Raw genomic sequence first — 21,347 nt, 5'->3', positions numbered from 1 at the left:
TCCCTCACATTTTGCTATGTTCACTATTTTCACCAAAACCTTTAATTAACAGTTTCAAATATTTATCATTTTTAGCTCAGTAATGTAACTTCTGTGCCTTCTTGCTAACTAGTTTTAAAATACTCCTAATGGCAACACGCACGGTTTTGTTGTAGCTGCATAAGGTTTGTTGACCAGCTTACATTACTGTAGATTTACGATTACGAGCTATTTTGATTAACACATGAACTCTTCAGACTCTCTTTGATGACTAATGGTGAATATAAACTTCCTCAGGCCTGAGGTAGCTGTAAAAAACATCTCGGGTCAAATCCTGACGTCAGAGTATTAACTCTCATCTTGGTGAGAGCTGCTGGAGTCTCTGTTGGTCGTCTGACGTCGGGGCGTCGCTGTGAATCTCACCTGTGGAAAGTTCATCTCCACTTCACCTTCACTGGTGTGGTCGTCAAGTAGATTTGGAGATGTTGGTGCACGTGCAGTTGCATTACTCACGTCATCATAGTCCTGCAGGCTCTCTGGTTCATTCTAGGATGAGAGCGAAAGTAGCTTATAGATTATTTATGTGAGACTCACATTTTTTTCTTTAAGGACTTGCAGACATTTTCCTAGATTTAATTGTTTTGTTTGTAGCTCACACTAAATGGGACTAAAAGGGGAGGTTTCATCTCCAGACGATTTTTGTTTCCTCTAACCATGTGATTATCAAGCAGCAGCTGAATCGCTTCATTCATGCTTTAAAATGGATGCTGTACAGGTTGTCTCTTCATTACTGGCCCCAGTATACTGAGATATAAGTGTACTGATAGACAGCTACTGACAGGGCAAACAGTGAGGGCAGGATATGGAAGAACAAGGAGGGAAAAGCAACAGCTTGAACAGTAAAAGACAAATCTGCCTGTAGAGCCAGATTAATACTGATGATAGAAGATGGAAGGCAGTAGCTCTACATGGTCAATATGAGGGGTTGTAGATATCCTGATAGATTATTTATTCATAATTTTTAGATCTAATGCGCATATGTTGTTGTCTTGCTTCAGATCCTTGCATCCTGTGTTCTCAAAATGAAACTAACAAAACATTCTGGGACTCTTGAGGCTTTGTTATATCTCCATTAAAACATATTTGATTACATATTATTGACATTATGACATAATATAGAGTTTTTAGAAGAATTAGTGGTTTTTATAGCTGTAACAGGTCAGAAGTGATGAAGCAGAGGCTTAGATATCCTGAATTGTATTCCTATACTCTCAATAATAACTGTTTCCTACCATTTTCCAATATACACATAGACAATTAGAAATAGATTTAGAAGTTTCAACGACTGGTAGTTAAATAATTGAAAAAATCGAAAATGTCAAGACAAGGTTCAAGCCAACATGACCAGACACTTTGAATTAAACTCTATTGAATATAAATCTTCATGAGTTTTACTAAAGTCTCCATGATTGTTTAAATTTGTTGTTTTCTTGTCTAAAATGTTGTCTCAACCTTGGACTCACCTGGGGCTGATTCTAGTGCAGTAAACACCCAAACACACACACACACACACACACACACACACACACACACACAAAAGATGAGTAATTTCTGTCAAGATTTTTCAATAAAGAAGTAGAATGGCTTAAAAAAAAATTTCATTACCGAAAAACCAGAAGGGGATTTGGTGTTTGTTGGTCCTTGTTGAACAGATTTCCTCCAGTATCTGAAAATCATAGAGGGACAAAATGTGGTAAAACATGCCAGACCATCTCTTAAATGTATTTATTTAACTTGATAAATTACACTTATATTCATTCACCTTAAATTTACGACAATTACACTGATAATCATCAGGAGAAGTAGAGCAACAACGAGGAACCTCAGGTTCTCCAGATAGTCTCCTGTGGCTAGAAGAGAGAGAGCATCATATAGACACTGAGTTGTGAACATGTAGAATTAGTTTCAACTTTATTCAATGTGCAGAGATTTATATCAGAATGAACTAGAAATACTATTCTGCAGCTGTTTACCTCCGTCAACCAAGATTCTGATGAGGCCACTGTGACCTTTGACCACTGATATCTAATCACTTCAAATCTTTGAGTTCTCATCGAAAGTTGAGTAATTTCTCTAAAGGCCGTTTTGTAATATGACTTTCAAGAGGCAAAAAAAAATCGTTTTGTGAGAACACTGTGACCTTGACCTTTGACCTTTGTCTGTCAAACCAAATCAGTCACTCCTTGAGTCTAAATGTGTGTTTGTGCCAAATGTGAAAGGATTCCCTCAAGGTCTTACGTGGATATTGCTTTTACAAGGCAAAAATATGCTTTGTGAGTTCACAGCTTTGTGACGACACAACTCTTACGACCAAATTCTTATCATTTCAACCCTGAATCAAACTTAACATTAAAGATAGAGAGAGTGGCAGTTCCTCTTTCTTCTTTGTAATAGAGAAGGTCACTGAAAGTGTTTTTCTGCAGAGTTGTTCCTGCTCCATTTCTGCTGCTTTGGTCAAAAACTTGAGTCCACGCTACATGAGATGGAGGGAAACTGTTGTCCCTGCAGGTCAGATTCAGAACAGCTCCCTCCTTTACTCTCAAGTTTCCAGTGATCACTGGATCTCTCATGTCTGTCTTTTTATCTAACAATTTAAATAAAGATGAGAAAAAGGGGCAGAACACAGATACGGAAATATGACAAATAAAATATGGATAGACAGTCAGACAGATACAGTAGATACGAGAGAGAGAGAGAGAGAGAGAGAGAGAGAGAGAGAGAGAGAGAGAGAGAGAGAGAGAGAGAGAGAGAGAGAGAGAGAGAGAGAGAGAGAGAGAGAGAGAGAGAGAGAGAGAGAGAGAGAGAGAGAGAGAATGCATGTCGTTTGAGTCAGTGTACTTTGAAATGCTACCACTGGGGGATGCTAGCACCTGAGGAATTTCATGAAGCTGTGGAGGTTATTCAGGGGGAATTTGTCAACGTATTTAAAAAATGTTCTCTGCACTAAACATTTAACTTTATTATCTAACAAACTTAAAAAACACTTTATTTCGTTTTTTGCTTTTTATTATGTTTCTTTCATCCTTTTTTCTCATTACTTGTCTTTACTTTGCCCAAGCACCTGCTCAAAGAGTTCATGTCCTAAATGATAAAATATATCTCTGAAACTACAGGGTCTATATTAATATTCTTGGTATCTATATAAAGACATTTCTGATTTCAGAGGTGTAGGCATCACTATAAATGTTACTAGCTCAGAACACATCTGATCATTATCTATGCCAAAATCTTTTACTGATAAAGTGAAGCAGAGCAAAGTTAGAAAGGTTTCAGCAGAGATGTGTAATATCCAAAAGGTTTATAAATATAATATATTTTTTACTTAGATGACACTCTATGTATTAAAGATCCAGTGTGTAAGGTGAAAGGGATCTGTTGACAGAACGTTTCATCTAAATTATACAAATTTTAGTTTTATTGAACCTAGAATGGGCCCTTTATTTTGAAGTACTTTATATTTACATCAGGAGGGTGTGTGTGTGTGTGTGGCGGGGGGGGGGGGGGGGGGGGCGCCATGTTTCTTGTAATAGCCCAGACTTGACAAACTAAACAAACTTCAATTGTAGATTTTGTATTATATCATTCGTTGTCTTTGATTTCAAACGGCATTGTCTTAATTTGCTTCTTGTCTCGAATGTTTTCGCATTATTTACCTCGTAACGGCTGTTTTGAAAGATGCTATACTGATATGGTTATTATTAATATTATTATTATATTTTGTTGTTGAACTTACAGATTACTGTAACGTTGACATTTTCCTTCCAGGTGCTGTTCATGTGTGTCACTGTGCAAACGTACTGTCCAGCATCCCCTGCTGTGACATTAAAGAGAGAGAGAGTGGCAGTTCCTCTTTCTTCTCTGAGCTGAGCTGAGTCACTGAATGTGTTGTTCTGCAGAGTTGTTCCTGTTCCATTTCTGCTGCTATGATCAGAAACTTTAGTCCACGTGATCAGCGATGGAGGGAAACTGTCAACCTTGCACGTCAGATTCAGAGTCTCGCCCTCACTAACACTTGCATTCTGGGTTATTCTGACTTCCTTCACATCTACGATACAAAAACACACGTTGCACTGTCATGTGGTTAAGACATAACGTTTCCATTTGTAAAATTCAGCCCCAGAAATTAAGCAGTTTCTACTCACAGGTCACATTCAGAGTCGCCGTCTCCTCTGTGCTCACGTTTCCTTGGAAGAGGACCGTGCAGGTGATGTTGGTTCCGTGATGTTCAGCTGAAGGGGAAAAGGACAGAGTCGAGCTGCTTCTCTTGGCGAACGAAGCCACGTTCTCAGTTTTTACGGCCGTGATGTTTCCTGTGAGGTCAGTGTCGCTCTCTCCTCTTCTTCGCCACCTCCAGGTGAATGTAGGTTCAGATCCAGAGCAGAGACCAGGAGCAGTGCAGGTCAGTGTGGTCTGCTGTCCTTCTGTCAGAGTGGGAATCATCACTGTGGGCCTCTGACTCAGACCTGATGGGAGACCAGTTCATGAATGGAGTCAGATGAGAACGTCGTCATTCACTTCATTCACTTTTTTTAAATGGGGCAATGATAGAAATCTGCATCAGCTAATCAAAGACATAAATTACTTTAGGTCCCACCCATAGACAAGATGGACAACATGACAGCTCCACTAAAGTGAAGCCAAATTCTCTTGATCACCCTCTGGTGGTTGGTTGCAGTACAGGTCGTTAACCCTGCCACCTCCATGTTAGTAAATGGGACATGGATCAAAAACTCAAATTTCACCTAAAATTATCTGTTCACAATAACTGTTTCTGTCATTTCCAGGAGTTCTTATCACACTGATATTTGTCAAAGTGCAAATTCTTCAGAAAGTTTGGTTTTAATACGTTTATTGATGTTAGCTTCTGTAACAGGATGAAACATCTTAATTGGTCTTAGAATCGGTTGAGCCCATGTACTGACGGGACCTTGACACCACTCTACATCACAACATCTGTACTGTGCAAACTTTGACACCAATAGCGCAACATGGCATCACACGTATTTTGTACGGAAGAAAAAGGGAGAAGTGTCTTTCATGTTTATTTGCAGCCTATGGCCCAAATACACCAAACACGTCATACAGCAGAATGGTTCGTACCTTTAACAGCGACAGTTGCTTTTTGGGAGAATGTTAATGCATCTTCCATCTGTAAACCTATAACTCTGAGTTGATATTCTCCAGAGTCCGACTCCTTCAGGTCATTGATGATGATGCTGCAGTTTTTCTGGTTCACATCAGACTCCAGCAGTGACACTCGTCCTTTAAACTCAGACTGAACCTGATCGCTGGAGGTGTCACTGTTGAAAATCATGTCTCCATGATCACATCTCCATTTAGTCGATTCACATTTGAACCAAACTATATGTGAGATTTGGATACGATCAGGAACAGTGAAGGAGCATGGTATCACGACACAGAGTCCAGCCTCCGCTGATATTTCTCCTTCAACTAGAGTGTTACAGTAACCCCTCAACGGACAACTTCTTTTCCCCCACACTGAAGAACCTGTTAATGCAAACATTTAGAGAAAAACAGGGAGAGACGTTATTTAAACTTTTAAAATATAAAAAATCATCACTGTGGGCCTCTGACTCAGACCTGATGGGAGACCAGTTCTTGAATGGAGTCAGATGAGAACGTCGTCATTCATTTCATTTTAAATGGGGCAACGATACTAATCTGCATCAGCTAAACAACGGCCAAAACCTACTTTAGGTCCCACCCATAGACTGTGAATAAAGATGGACGACATGACAGCTCAACTAAAGTGAAGCCAAATTCTCTTGATCACCCTCTGGTGGTTGGTTGCAGTACAGGTCATTAACCCTGATACCTCCATGTTAGTAAATGGGACATGGATCAAAAACTCAAACTTCACCTAAAATTAACTGTTCACAATAACTGTTTCTGTCACTTCCGGGAGTTCTTATCACACTGATGTTTGTTAAAGTGCAAATTCTTCAGAATGTTTGGTTTTAATTTGTTTTTTGATGTTAGCCTCTGTACCGTAATGAAACATCTTAATTGGTCTTATAGTCGGTTGAGCCCATGTACTGACGGGACTTTGACACCACTCTACATCACAACATCTCTACTGTGCAAACTTTGACACCAAAAGCACAACGTGGCATCACACGTATTTTGTACAATGGAAGGAAAGGGAGAAGTGTCGTTCATGTTTATTTCCAGCCTATGGCCCAAATACACCAAACACGTCATACAGCAGAATGGTTCGTACCTTTAACAGAGACAGTTGCTGTTTGGGAGAATGTTAATGAACCTGCCCTCGGTAAAGTGATAACTCTGAGTTGATATGTTCCAGAGTCCCACTCCTTCAGGTCATTGATGATGATGCTGCAGTTTTTCTGTTTCACATCAGACTCCAGCAGTGACACTCGTCCTTTAAACTCCGACTGAACCTGATCGCTGGAGGTGTCACTGTTGAAAATCATGTCTCCATGATCAAATCTCCATTTAGTTGATTTAGATTTAAACCAAACTATATGTGAGATTTGGATACGATCAGGAACAGTGAAGGAGCATGGTATCACGACACAGAGTCCGGCCTCCGCTGATATTTCTCCTTCAACTAGAGTGTTACAGTAATCCTTCCAACAACTTGTTTTCCCCCACACTGAAGAACCTGTTAATCAGCGTCGCCCAGATGAGAACAAACATCCTGATTTGATGAAAGTTCGTCTCTTCTTCTTCTTCCTCCAACGAACCTGACACAGAAAATACAGTAACGGAACCAGAGGAAAGTCTACCATCGAAATCATCATCTTAAAAAAGGGTGTTGCACGTTTGGATTTTCCTTGGTTGCGAGATTGAGTCGCTCTTTTAGGAGAACAAGCAGCAGCTCTGAATCGATTTACATCTGTAAATGTCTCAACTTTTTGCCATGTTTCAGGACCCCTGTCCAACTGTGAACCATTATCTGTACAGTTTATATTTAACACTACATCCTCACTCTTTCTCCTGCACAGTCTCACACCTTCACTTCACCAGCAAAGCCAGGAATGTGGCAAAGACGGTTACATAAACCTTTACAGTTCCAAACATTATATATGTCAAGCATTAGTTAAATGTTGTGTTTTACCTTTCTGTCTCCCTCTCTCTCTGTTTCTGCTCTGAAGTTGCTACTGCTCTTGTTGCTTTTCTGTCTCCTCCCCAATTATCACACTCAACAGTTTAAGGAAGTCACTGCTGAGAAATGTTATTCCTGTCCACATCGACAGGCTTTTACACACTGTGATGTGTAAGAGGCTGGAACACCATATTTGTCTTTGTGTATTTTAATAGGGGCTTTCTGCAGAAAGGATCAACAAAGAGAGTCACAGGGATCTCAGAGCAAAGATGGAGAACAGTCAAATGCAAGGATCTTATATAGAAGAACTAAGGCTGTTTGTCCGAGCCAATTCAGACTAGGGTTGGGTACCGAGAACAGGTTCCAATACAACCGGTACCTACCCGGACCGAAATGAAACGGAGATTTCGGTGCCTCATTTCGGTACCTGAGCCAATGGAAGACTGAGGTCTCCGCTCGTCCCGCCTCCTCACACTTCCGCTCCTTCCTTCACGGGAAGCGGCGGCTCCCGCCGGGCCCCCGCGGCCGGTGGACAGACTCTTGTCCCCGCGCTGCCCGCCCCGCGTGCGTCAGGGCTCCCGTGCAGGTGGCAGGTGATCTCCTCGCGACACCTCTCCCCGGCGGGCGCATTTCCTCCGTGGCAGTGCGCCGCGACCGGCTCTGGGTCGGCTTGGAAAGGCTCGGGGCGGGAGGAACGGAGACCACGCCGAGAAATGTTTCATAAAAGCGACCGCATTTTAGGGGGGCGAAGGCGGGCCGAAGCCTGCCTGCGACAGCCCCCGCCGCGGAGACACGGGGGTCTCTGAGTGAAAAGCGACCCTCAGTCTTCATTTGAGTCACGAGTCAGAGTGTGTGTGTTTTGTATTTATTTTTATTTATTTAAGTATAGTGTAAACTTTTGTTAACAGTTCGTATGTTATTCATAGTTTTAAGTTAAAAAGGGTTTTGTATTTATTTATATTTATAATCTACTTTAAACAGTTAATATATTTGGCAATAAAAAAAGCCTTTCTTAGTCAAGCATCGTTTTGTGCACTTTTTTGAAAAAAGTATCGGTTCAGGCACCGTTTAGGCACCGGTATCGTTTCAAAAGTATCGGTTAGGAACCGGTATCGGATAAAAACCAAACGATACCCATCCCTAATTCAGACTGGCTCTCAGTTTGAGACAGAATTAAGACAAAGGAAACTGATTTGCATACGTTTCCTTTGAAGCTAAATCAGGCAGAAATTAGGTTCTTGGACAGTCAATAAGTCATAGAAAGGTCACACACAGTTCAGGTCTCAGGTTTCAGAAAGTTACTTTTCAACTACAATCAGTGAACCCATGGACAGAATCTACTCTGCACTGTTACAATGTAAATATATGAGCTGGGTTGTTGTGTTTCTTCGCTGAGACTCAAATATAGAGATTTCTTCAGACACACTTTCCTTTGGGAAGGCACAAGAGGCTGAAGTCAAGCCCAAGAGAGAAAGTAAGAAAGGTAGTGATGATCAGAGAGGATGGCCAGTGTTCCCACTGTTCCCACCCAGGACAGAATCAGTATTATATCGCTGTGCTATTGAATACAAAGAAAGAAAGTTCATCATTTGTTCCAACATATTTCATTTTATTTTGAGCTACAGGATATTTACATTTCAGGTGTGTGGGTTTGGCTTAAGTTAACAACACTGGAAAGCACAAAAAAAACATGCGGCAGTGATTCTCAGCATGTCTTGTCTTACTGCATGTCATTTATATATATATAGATTATATCAAAATGTATTAAAACAATCATTTTACACTCACATTATTTGCATTTTAAGTTGCAAAATAAGGATTTCAACTGTTTATTCCTCACATTTTGCTGAGTTCACTATTTTCCCCAAAACTTTTAATTAACAGTTTTAAATATTTATCCTTTTTATCTAGGTAATGTAACTTCTGTGCCTTCTTGCTAACTAGTTTTAAAATACTCCTAATGGCAACACACACGGTTTTGTTGGAGCTGCATAAGGTTTGTTGACCAGCTTACATTACTGTAGATTTATGATTACGACATATTTTGCTTAACACATGAACTCTTCAGACTCTCTATAAACTTCCTCAGGCCTGAGGTAGCTGTTAAAAGCAGGACGAGGACATCTCGGGTCAAATCCTAATGTTAGAGTAAAGACTCTCATCTTCTTCTGAGCTGCTGGAGTCTCTGTTGGTCGTCTGACGTTGGGGCTTCGCTGTGAATCTCACCTGTGAATAGTTGAGCTCTACTTCACCTTCACTGGTGTGGTCGTCAAATAGATTTGGATATTTTGGTGCACGTGCAGTTGCATTACTAATGTTTTCATAGTCCTGCAGGCTCTCTGGTTCATTCTAGGATGAGAGCAGAGGTAGTTTATAGATTATTTATCAAACAATTTCTGGATTAAATTCAACTAACAGCAAAATATACAGACTGATATCACGAAATGAGAGGTCACGGTTCCTGACCTTTTTAACTCTTGTTGGCTTGGACACCTTCGCATACACAGTCTTCTTCCACCTTTGTTTGCTTGTTCCTTGAAAAACAAATATCAACATGACGTGAGCTGATCAATAACACCTTTGTTTTTCTGGTATTGTAACACAAAGATTAAATTCTCACTTTAGCTTATTCTTAAAGTCCACAGAAGCGTAGTTGGCAGAATCGTCCTTGGTGTTTCCAGCTTTCTGTCTTGTGGGGTTTTGTGCGGAGGCAGCCTGAGCAGATGCAGACAGAAATCTGATGTTGTTGTTTTGTTTCAGATCCTTGCATCGTGTGAACTCAAAATAAAACAAATGAAACATTCTGGGACTTCGGTGGCTTTGTAATATCATCATTTAAACATATTTGATAACATATTATTGAAATTATGACATAATTTGGAGTATTTAGAAGAATTTGTAGTTTTACAGCTGTAACAGGTTAGAAGTGATGAAGCAGAGGCTTAAATATCCTGAATAGTACCTGTACTCTACATAATCACTGTTTCTTACGATTTCAATATACAAATAGCCAATTAGAAATAGATTTAGAAGTTTTAACAACTGGTAGTTTAATTATATAAAAAAACTATTGTGCTAAGACAAGGTTCTGACAACAGGCCACCATGACCAGACACTTTGAATTAAACTCTTTTTAATATAAATCTTCTTGATTTTTACTAAAGTCTCCATGTATGATTGTTTAAATTTATTGTTTTCTTGTTTAAAGTGTTGTCTCAACCCGGGACTCACCTGGGGAAGACTCAAAAGGCTGTAAACAGCGTTGATGTCGGTCGGTGGCCTGTGGAATATAAAAAATAAATAAGAATAAACACTTTCAAACGGAGTGACTGACTATTATAAATAACGGCAGACATTCATTGTGCCATCCATGTTGGAGGATCTAGAAAATAAATGGATGCTTTGACTCCAGCATTAGCAGCAGTCCATGTCTGACTCTGTACCACACAGTGTTCCTTGTCCTGGGTGGGGACAGTGTGTTGTGTGGGTGTGGTCTTACGTGCTGTCTGGAAGAGGCTGGCGTCGTTGGGCCTCTGGACGCCTCAACTGCTCTGAAAAGAGGTCGTCTCTGCTCCTGAAAGGCTCCGCAGAGACATTCTCATACGTCAGACTACTCCTCCTGGTACCATTACACCGACCCTTTAATGATGCACAAAAACACACACACACACACACACACACACACACACACACACACACACACACACACACACACACACAGGATATGTCACTTCTGTCCAGAAGTTTTCAATAGAGAAGTAGAATGGGTTAAACAAATGTGTCATTACCGAAAAACCAGAAGGGGATTTTGTATTTGTTGATCCTTGTTGAATAGATTTTTTCCTCCTGTATCTGAAAACATAGAGGGACATGATGTGGTAACACATGACAGACCATCTCTGAAATGTATTTATTTAATCAAATGCACTTCTTATTCATTCACCTTAAAACTACGACGAATATAATGATAATCATCAGGATAAATAGAGCAGGAACGATGAACATCAGGATGTCCAGAGAGTCTCCTGTGGCTAAAAGAGAGAGAGCATCATATAGAGCTTGACCTTTGATCCTTGGCTACGGAAATCAAATCAGTTACTCCTTGGTTCTACTTGTGTGTTTGTGGGAAGGAACTCACGTTCAAACAGATGGACGGGATCAGACGAACTTTGATTTATTTCATTTTGTGCGACGCAGTAGTAGACTCCTGACTGGTTTGAGTACACTGTGTGGTTTTGATGCTCTGACACAATTTCATTCTTTTCCTCGCCCTGACTCTTCCTGTACCATGAGTAGTGTTGGACTGGGGGAAAGCTGTGACTGAAGCAGCTCAGCATCACGGAGCTCCTCCCATCAGGCTCCTGCTTCTCTGCCGACTCTGTGATGTTTGTGTGTTTTGGAGAAACTAGCCGGGAAATTCAGGAGAAAAAATACAACGTTGTTTTCTGAACATCATCTGAGATCAAACATGAATGACACAACAAAAGAAGTGACATTATTGCTGCTCTTTAAAGCCAGACTGAGAAGAATGTGAAACTTTTTTTCCCACCAGTTAATGGGCATTAAAACAATAATAGATAAAACAGGCTGGCTTTAGATTCTCCTGATGAAACTCTCAATTTTTTTCCCAGATATTTCTCTTGACACAAACTACAGCCACTGGTTTTAGGTTACTGATCCTTTAATAACTTCGATATTTTTGATCAGCTTTGCTAAAAGTTATTTTGAATGACATCACATTGTGGAGTAATGTTTTCTTCTTTTTAGAACCAGCACGTCTGATCAGTATTTACTTTATACACAGTAATGTAGAATATATCCTCCTTGTTTATCCATTCACCATCACAAGTGCATCATTCTACTCACATCTGACTTTAACCTCAGCTGGCTGTGACTTTCCACTTCCAATGTCATTGGTGGCTTCACAGCTGTACAGTCCACTGTCAGAGGGACTGGCTGAATTCACCCTGAAGGTCTGAGTCTGAGTCTGTTGGATGATTTCCTCTCTCCCATCAGTCGTCATCCTCCAGGTGACAGAGCTCACTGGTGGGTTGGACTCGGCAGAACAGCTCAGTGTCAATGAAACATTTTCCTTCACATCAAAACCAGGATTGGCTTGAACTGTCACATGTTTGGGACTGTCTGCAGTAACCAAAAATATAGAAAACAGTCAGATTTAACCACTGCTCCTAATATAATTGTCTTTATAATATAGATTGACTATGAATAATATATATTTTTTATTTCATCAGGGTGGAATTGAATGTCAGTTTGTAGATAGTGGACTTATTTAAATTAGGGAGCACCATAAAATGCAAAAGGTCTGCCGAACAAAAAATTCAAAAATTAGTGGTAAAGGGAGTTCCTCTCCTGAAGCTCCTAAACTCCTCGTCAGCAGATACTTCCTTAGCGTCAAAAATACCCCATAACTGCTTCATGCTCACCTAGTGGCTAATCGGGCACGCCCCCTAATGAAAGTAATTTAAACAAGAGCAGAGGCTGACATTTCACACAAAACCTGGAAGCAGATGACCAAAGTATTTATATTTATATATATATATGTATATATATATATATATTTATTATCATCATGTAAAAATCACTGGAAACATCATAGTACTTACACAGTACTTGTATGCACACTGGTTCACTCTCATCCCCTCTACCAATGCGGTTTGAGGCGCTGCATCTGTAACAAGCTTCATCTTCTCTTTTTATTGTTAAACTCAGCTCTCGTCTGTTTGTGGGCTTCCACCGTGAGTCAGTTCGTTGATTTTTGCTGCGGTACCAGGAGTAAGTCGTCGGGGCAGGATTGGCATCGGTGTCACATGTTAACGTGAGAGAACCACCAACTTTCACTTGGTGATTAGAAGAGCCACTGACAGAAATGCTCGGCTTCCTCGGCTTATCTGGAAAAAGGACCCAAGTGAAAAAACCTTTATCTCAACAACAGGTGAATCTAAAACAGAAGATTCTTTAGTGTTAATTTACAACCTAGATAGCACACGGATGTGGGCCACTTCAGCAATGATCCAGCACTTCTGGTCTTCTCGTGGCCCAGGACAAATCTGGACCAAGACACTTGCTATGTGAGTGACGGTCCACTAAGAATGTAATATTGTGAATACTATGCAGACGATTTTAGTTCAGAATTCAAATTAAATCAATACATGAAGACAAAGTTGGGGGACAAAGCTTTTGAAACAAGAACCCTGAGGCTCTGAAACAGTCTGAACGAGGACATACAGCAGACTGAGTCAGGAGCTGAAAACATACTTTTATCTTACTTCATTCCCTGATTTTATGTCAGTCTAGTTCTTATTAATTTATTTATTCTTCTATGACATATTTTTAGTTTGTTTTTAAATTTATATTCATATTATATGTGTTTTTACATTTTTTGTTATGTGGGAAGCACTTTGTAACGTTGTTTTGAGAAGTGCAATTTAAAAAATCAAATTATGACAAAAGGCCACTTTAGTCATGTTGAAATAGACGTTTTCAGTTCAAAGAAATGTTGGATTAGTTTAATGAATGAATGAATTTACACCACAGTTAAAAGAACCCTGTTTTTTTTTTTTGACATTGTGGAGTAATGTTTTCTTCTTTTTAGAATCAGCACGTCTGATCAATATTGACTTTATACGCAGTAATGTAGAATATATCCTCCTTGTTTATCCATTCACCATCACAAGTGCATCATTCTACTCACATCTGACTTTAACCTCAGCTGGCTGTGACTTTCCACTTCCAATGTCATTGGTGGCTTCACAGCTGTACAGTCCACTGTCAGAGGGACTGGCTGAATTCACCCTGAAGGTCTGAGTCTGAGTCTGTTGGATGATTTCCTCTCTCCCATCAGTCGTCTTCCTCCAGGTGACAGAGCTCACTGGTGGGTTGGACTCGGCAGAACAGCTCAGTGTCAACAACACATTTTCCTTCACATCAAGACCAGGATTGACTTGAACCTTCACATTTTTGGGACTGTCTGCAGGAACCAAAAATATCGAAAAAAGAAAACTGTCAGATTTAATCACTGTCCAATATAATGGTCTTTATAATATAGAACAGGGGTTCTCAAACTTTTGCCAGCTGGGCCCCCCCGCCGCCCGCCACCGCCACCCTCAACTACACCACCGTATATAGATAGATAGATAGATAGATAGATAGATAGATAGATAGATAGATAGATAGATAGATAGATAGATAGATAGATAGATAGATAGATAGATAGATAGATAGATAGATAGATAGATAGATAGATAGATAGATAGATAGATAGATAGATAGATAGATAGATAGATAGATAGATAGATAGATAGATAGATAGATAGATAGATAGATAGATAGATAGATAGATAGATAGATAGATAGATAGATAGATAGATAGATAGATAGATAGCATATTGTTATTGATAGGCCCGACATTTCAAGGTTAGGCTATTGTTATTGCTAGGCCCATACAGACAATTATTATTACTATTTGTTATTATTATTATTATTATTATTATTATTATTATTATTATTATTATTATTATTATTATTAGTAGTAGTAGTAGTAGTAGTAGTAGTAGTAGTAGTAGGCCTATTAGTAGGCTATTACTCTTAGCAGCTATGTGAGCCTGCATGCTTTCTTATTTTAATAATCATCATTATTATCACCATCAGTATATTATTATTATTATAATTAATGATAATCGACCAATTATTATTATATTATTATCATAATAATAATAAGTGTTATTATTGCTATCATTAGGATACTGTTATTATTATGGGCCTCTCGTGATCTTGCAGGTCTGTTAATGTGAGACATGAGCCTGCTTTGCCTTGCAAAGGTCCTCAAATCTTGAGGCAATGTTTGACACACATATCCTCAGGTCATCCTCAAATCTGAAACTTGTCCATAGTTGTGTTTGTTTCCTGATACAGTGTGTGTGAAGTTAATACATTTCTAATTGCAACGTCATGGTCTTGTGAGTGTGTTTGTCTGTGTGGTTGTGAGCGAATTGTACATGAATAATAAATAAGGCTGTGCTAGGCAATGGTTCCTAACAAAACGAACAGTACACAATGTAGACAGGGACAGCACAGAAAAGTTTTGAAAAGTTTCAGTCAGGATTTCGTTCAGCCCACAGCACTGAAACGGCTTTACTCAGGGTTACAAATGACCTGCTGATGACAGCCGATGCAGGATCACCCTCACTCCTCATCCTCCTGGACCTGACTGCCGCATTAGACACAGTGGATCACACCCTCCTCCTTGAGCGCCTCTACAACGCCGTTGGACTATAAGACTCTGCACTCAACTGGTTTCAGTCCTACCTCTCTGGCAGAACTGAATATGTATCACTGGGAGGATGCAAGTCCAGACTGCTCCCTGTCTCCTGTGGTGTTCCGCAAGGGTCGGTCCTCGGCCCCATCCTCTTCATTATTTACATGCTTAGTGACCTCTCATTTCGTGATATCAGTCTGTATATTTTGCTGTAAATTGAATTTAATCCAGAAATTGTTCCATAAATAATCTATAAACTACCTTCACTCTCATCCTAGAATGAACCAGAGAGCCTGCAGGACTATGAAAACATTAGTAATCCAAATATATTTGATAACCACACCAGTGAAGGTGAAGTGGAGCTGAACTATTCACAAGTGAGATTCACAGCGAAGCCCCGACGTCAGACGACCAACAGAGACTCCAGCAGATCAGAAGAAGATGAAAGTCTTTACTCTAACGTCAGGATTTGACCCGAGATGTTCTCGTCCTGCTTTTTACAGCTAGCTCGGGCCTGAGGAAGTTTATATTCACAATAAGTCATCACAGAGAGTCTAAAGAGGTTTGTAAAGTTGTTTTCAGAAGTGTTATTTAAATAATTCAAATTATGACAACAGGCTTCTTTAGTCATGTTGAAATATATGTTTACAGTTCAAAGAAATGTTGGATAAGTTTAATGAATTATTAATTTACACTATAGTTAAAAGAACCCTGTGGTGTTTTTGACATTGTGGAGTAAAGTTGTCTTCTTAAAAGGAACCAGCACGTCTGATCAGTATTTACTTTATACACAGTAATGTAGAATATATCCTCCTTGTTTATCCATTCACCATCACAAGTGCATCATTCTACTCACATCTGACTTTAACCTCAGCTGGCTGTGACTTTCCACTTCCAATGTCATTGGTGGCTTCACAGCTGTACAGTCCACTGTCAGAGGGACTGGCTGAATTCACCCTGAAGGTCTGAGTCTGAGTCCGTCGGTCAATTCTATCTCTCCCATCAGTCTTCTTCCTCCAGATGACAGAGCTCACTGGTGGGTTGGACTCGGCAGAACAGCTCAGTGTCAACAAGATATTTTCATTCACATCAAGACCAGGATTGGCTTGAACCTCCACATTTTTGGGACTGTCTGCAGTAACCAAAAACATACAAAACAGAGAACTGTCAGATTTAACCACTGTTCCTGATTTAATGGTCTTTATAATAAAGAATGACCCTGCATAATATATGTTTCTTATTTCATCAGGGTTGATTTCACGGTAGATTTGTAGGTAGTGGAGTAATTTATCAAAGGGAGCACAATAACATGCAAACCTGTGAAAACAATACATTGTATTCCACCACAAATTATACTATTGTGGTGTTGAATTATATCACAAGAACACTTACAACTCAAAGTCACAAGGCTTCACATTAATAGAATTATACATTACTCTGGTGGTAGAACCAAAGAGATTTAAGTAAAAGAAGAAATATTGCAGTACAAAAATACTCCATTACAAGTATAGGCCCTGAATTCATAATTTAAATAAGCAGCGCAGTAGTTTATCAGGAGTATTCATTAAGTGGCAGAGTGGCACCACGTAACATTACTGGATCATTATTATTGATCATTTATAGATTAAATGACTTTATATAGGGTCTGGTAGTTTATTGATATTTCTAAGCTCTACAGAACTTAATCAAATAGACACATTTACTTTAGGTCATTTATTTCTCAGGTGCTTTTGTTTCAACTGTCAGAAGTAAAAGTTCATAGAAAAATACATGAGAAAAGGTACTTCTTCATAGATAGATTTTTTAAAGGAAGTTTTGGTTTGATCTGTTTGGTTGAAAAATGAAGCCAAAGCTGAAACACTCACATTTCACCACCAACTTCTTCTTCTCGCTGTCCTTTGAGCCCTCAGTGTTCTCGGCTCGGCAGAAGTACCAGCCAGCGTCAGCTGAACTCACAGTAATCTTGTGGGGGAGAGTGTTGATGGGTCGTGAATACAGATAATATGTGTTGGTCCTCATCAAGGTGAGAGTTGACTGTGGGAAACTTTCAACAGTGCAGCTGATGGTGATGGTCCGACCTTCTGTGACCTCAGAACTCATAGACAGTTTAGGTTCAGTGGGCGGGTCTGTAGAGAGGAAGCAGAATGTTCTTTAAAGAAGGCACATTATGATTTTATTTTTTTCTTCCCTCTAGTCTGTGAAACATAAGTTTTTTGTGAATTTAAAAGTTCTGCAGAGCAAAAAATTTAATAAATCAGTGGTAAAGGGAGTTCCTCTCCTGAAGCTCCTAAACTCCTCGTCAGCAGATACTCCCGGAGCGTCAAAAATACCCCATAACTGCATCATGCTCACCTAGTGGCTAATCGGGCCCCCCCCCCCCTAATGAAAGTAATTTAAAGCGAGAGCAGAGGCTGACATTTCACACACAAGCTGGAAGCAGATGACCAAAGTATTTGAATGCACGTAAAAATCACTAGAAACATCATAGTACTTACACAGTACCTGTATGCACACTGGTTGACTCTCATCCCCTCCACCAATGAGGTTTGAGGCTCTGCAGCTGTAACAAGCTTCATCTGCTCTTTGTATTGTTAAACTCAGCATACGGCTTTTTGTGTTTTTCCACCTTTAATTTTTTTCTAAATTTATATTCATATTTTGATGTGTTTGACTTTATTTGTTATTTGGGAAGCACTTTGTAACGCTGTTTTGAGAAGTGCTATTTGAATAAATTAAGTTATGACAACAGGAAACTGTAGTTATGTTGAAATAGACGTTTTCACTTAAAAGAAATGTTGGATAAGTTTAATGAATTAATTAATTTACACCATAGTAAGAAGAACCCTGTGGTGTTTTTGACATTGTGGAGTAAAGTTGTCTTCTTAAAAGGAACCAGCACGTCTGATCAGTATTTACTTTATACTCAGTAATGTAGAATATATCCTCCTTGTTTATCCATTCACCATCACAAGTGCATCATTCTACTCACATCTGACTTTAACCTCAGCTGGCTGTGACTTTCCACTTCCAATGTCATTGGTGGCTTCACAGCTGTACAGTCCACTGTCAGAGGGACTGGCTGAATTCACCCTGAAGGTCTGAGTCTGAGTCTGTTGGATGATTTCCTCTCTCCCATCAGTCGTCTTCCTCCAGGTGACAGAGCTCACTGGTGGGTTGGACTCGGCAGAACAGCTCAGTGCCAACAATGCATTTTCATTCACCTGAAGACCAGTATTGGCTTGAACTTTCACATTTTTGGGGCTGTCTGCATTTACCAAAAATATAGAAAACAGAGAACTGTCAGATTTAACCACTGTCCAATATAATGGTCTTTATAATAAAGAATGATCCTGCATAATATGTGTTTTTATTTCATCAGGGTGTAAATCAAGGTAAGATTGTGTAAAGTGGACTAGGGACAGTGGCTTATAAAGTACTCGAAAGCCATATTTGAGTAAAAGTACAGATATCTTCCTTGAAAGTGATTCCGGTAAAAGTTAAAGTCACCCGTAAGAAAATGACTAGAGTCAAAGTCTTAAAGTAACTCATATTAAATGTACTTAAGTATCAAACGTAAAAGTACAAGTACCAATGTTACAAATGCAAAGTGCTTTTTATGGGAGGCCTACACAGAAACAAAACAACCCACAACCAACTCTCTGAAAAATCACAACAAAAATATACATATACTCTATAATCTTACAAATTTGAACCCCAGATGCTGAGGTTCAAATACTTTTGAACTAGTGCATCTGAACTTCTAGGGACAACAAAGACCCAACAAAACAGAATAGACAAGTGCCTCTTGTGTCTGCCTAAGAACACGTATAGACCACAGTATAACCACTAAAGAATTCTGTAAATATCACTAAACATGGACCTTTCACTTTCTAATCAGTAGCAGGAATGATATACATTGCCCCTTATGATCACTCAGCAAAAGGAAACAAGTTCTAGGCACACAAAATTGGATAGTTTTCTGCTTTTGTTATCAACCTTCAAAGTGCTAGTACAGAGAAAGAAAAATCACTGGACAACTCAAAGGCGCAAGGCTTCATATCAAGAGTTATACATTACTCTGGTGGAAGAATTACAGAGATTTAAGTAAAAGTATAAATATCGCAGTACAAAAACACTCCATTACAAGTTTAGGCCCTGAATTCATAATTTAAATGAGCAGCACAGTAGTTTATCAGGAGTATTAATTTTGTGACAGAGTGGCACCACGTAACATTACTGGATCATTATTGTTGATAATTTATAGATTAAATGACTTTATATAGGGTATGGTAGTTTATTTATATGTTCTCAGCTCTACAAAACTTAATCAAATAGACACATTTACTTTGGGTCATTCTTTTCTCAGGTGCTATGGTTTCATCTGTCAGAAGTAATAGTTAATAGAAAAATACATGAGAAAAGCTACTTTTTCATAGAAAGATTTTTTAGAGGAAAGTTATGCCCCAGCTGAAACACTCACATTTCACCACCAACTTCTTCTGCTTGCTGTCCTTATAGCCCTCAGTGTTCTGGGCACGGCAGAAGTACCAGCCAGCGTCGGCTGAAGTCACAGTAAACTTGTGGGAGAGAGAGTTGATGGGTCGTGAATTAAGATTTTTTTCTGTGATCATTAAAGACTGAGGATATGTGTCGGTCCTCGCCAAGGTGAGAGTCGACTGTGGGAAACTTTCAGCAGTGCAGTTGATGGTGATGTTCTGACCTTCTGTGACCTCAGAACTCATAGACAGTATAGGTTTAGTTGGTGGGTCTGTAGAGAGGAAGCAGAATGTTATTTAAAGAAGGCACATTATGATTTCATTGTTTTTCTTCCAATAAATGAGGTTTGAGGCGTTGCATCTGTAACATGATTAATTTTCAATTATCCGGTCTTCTCGTGGCCCAGGACAAATCTGGACCAAGACACTTGCTATGTGAGTGACGGTCCACTAAGAATGTAATATTGTGAATACTATTCAGAATATTTTAGTTCAGAATTCCAATTAAATTAATACATGAATGTGAAAGAGGTAAAATTAATGAAAATCACAGACATGCCACAAGCTGATGAGGATTCATACAGAGCAGCCTGGTGACACTGGTGGACATATGAGGGTTGTGGGAAGATGGAGCCAATCCCAAGATGACTCTGGCTCTGAGAGGTCGCCAGCGTATCACAGGGGCGACATCCAGAGACAAATATCCATTCACACAATTTAGAGTTTCCAATGAACTTCATCCCAATCTGCATGTCTTTGTACTGTTGGGCGAAGCTGGAGTACTGGCAGTTTTGAAAGCAGTTGAAAGATCACAGCAAAATTGACATTCGAACCAGAAGCCTTCTTAGAATAATAATAATAATGATCATAACAGCAGGGTGTATTACCTAAAAGACAGAACATCAACCAAATGAATTCATCAACTTACATTTAACAGTGACTGTAATATTCTGGATCAAATATTTGTCCTTGTTGTCCTGTGTTTGGCATGAAAACACCCTCCCGTCATCCTGCCTGCTGGCTGTAAAGCTGAAGGTGGTGGTTCTTTCCTTATCTTGATCAGAGCCTGTGACCCGTGTCTGGTCGATCTGAGTCACATCTTGAATGTGAGGTTTTGAAGGACATGAACTTGTGGAGCATGAGAGTGTGACCACATCGGACTCCACCGCGACAGCTGGTTCCTCAAAAGTGAGCGTGCATCGGTTTTCTGAGAATATGAAAGCAAGAGAAATGTGATGATGCGTCTACACCAGAGGTCTTCAACAGAGAGTCCTTGACACCTAGGGTACTGCAGGGGGGTCGTGAAATGTTTGGTTGATTAGACAATTTTTTGTATTTTTTATAATTTTTGATTTATTTTCGAACCAATTTTTTCTTCCACAAATTTAAATGTCTCTAAATACACATGAACATGCATCCAACACATTTAGAGGCTGATTTGACCCTC

General features: G+C 39.5%; 2 protein-coding genes across 2 annotated transcripts; both read right to left on the bottom strand.

Moving 5' to 3' along the window:
• Nucleotides 1-327: 327 nt before the first annotated feature.
• Nucleotides 328-6,494, bottom strand: LOC133013901 (sialic acid-binding Ig-like lectin 7). Its single transcript, XM_061080988.1, has 8 exons — nucleotides 6,323-6,494; nucleotides 5,140-5,547; nucleotides 4,182-4,502; nucleotides 3,773-4,084; nucleotides 2,444-2,611; nucleotides 1,802-1,889; nucleotides 1,645-1,705; nucleotides 328-525 (listed from the first exon to the last, which is right to left on the bottom strand). The coding sequence occupies exons 1-8, from the start codon at nucleotides 6,492-6,494 to the stop codon at nucleotides 328-330; spliced, it is 1,728 nt and encodes a 575-aa protein (XP_060936971.1).
• A 2,232-nt stretch (nucleotides 6,495-8,726) lies between these two features.
• Nucleotides 8,727-18,008, bottom strand: LOC133013900 (B-cell receptor CD22-like). The gene is made up of 11 exons (XM_061080987.1): nucleotides 17,900-18,008; nucleotides 17,270-17,530; nucleotides 11,996-12,271; nucleotides 11,268-11,534; nucleotides 11,073-11,154; nucleotides 10,918-10,981; nucleotides 10,629-10,768; nucleotides 10,361-10,409; nucleotides 9,750-9,844; nucleotides 9,596-9,656; nucleotides 8,727-9,478 (listed from the first exon to the last, which is right to left on the bottom strand). Exons 1-11 carry the CDS (start codon nucleotides 18,006-18,008, stop codon nucleotides 9,260-9,262), a joined length of 1,623 nt encoding a protein of 540 aa, XP_060936970.1. The 3' UTR covers nucleotides 8,727-9,259.
• Between the last annotated feature and the right edge of the window lie 3,339 nt (nucleotides 18,009-21,347).

Source organism: Limanda limanda, chromosome 11, assembly GCF_963576545.1.
Source record: "Limanda limanda chromosome 11, fLimLim1.1, whole genome shotgun sequence".
Taxonomy (NCBI): Eukaryota; Metazoa; Chordata; class Actinopteri; order Pleuronectiformes; family Pleuronectidae; genus Limanda; species Limanda limanda.
The sequence above is the reverse complement of the archived record's forward strand: the minus strand, read 5'-3'. Positions and strand labels throughout refer to the sequence as shown.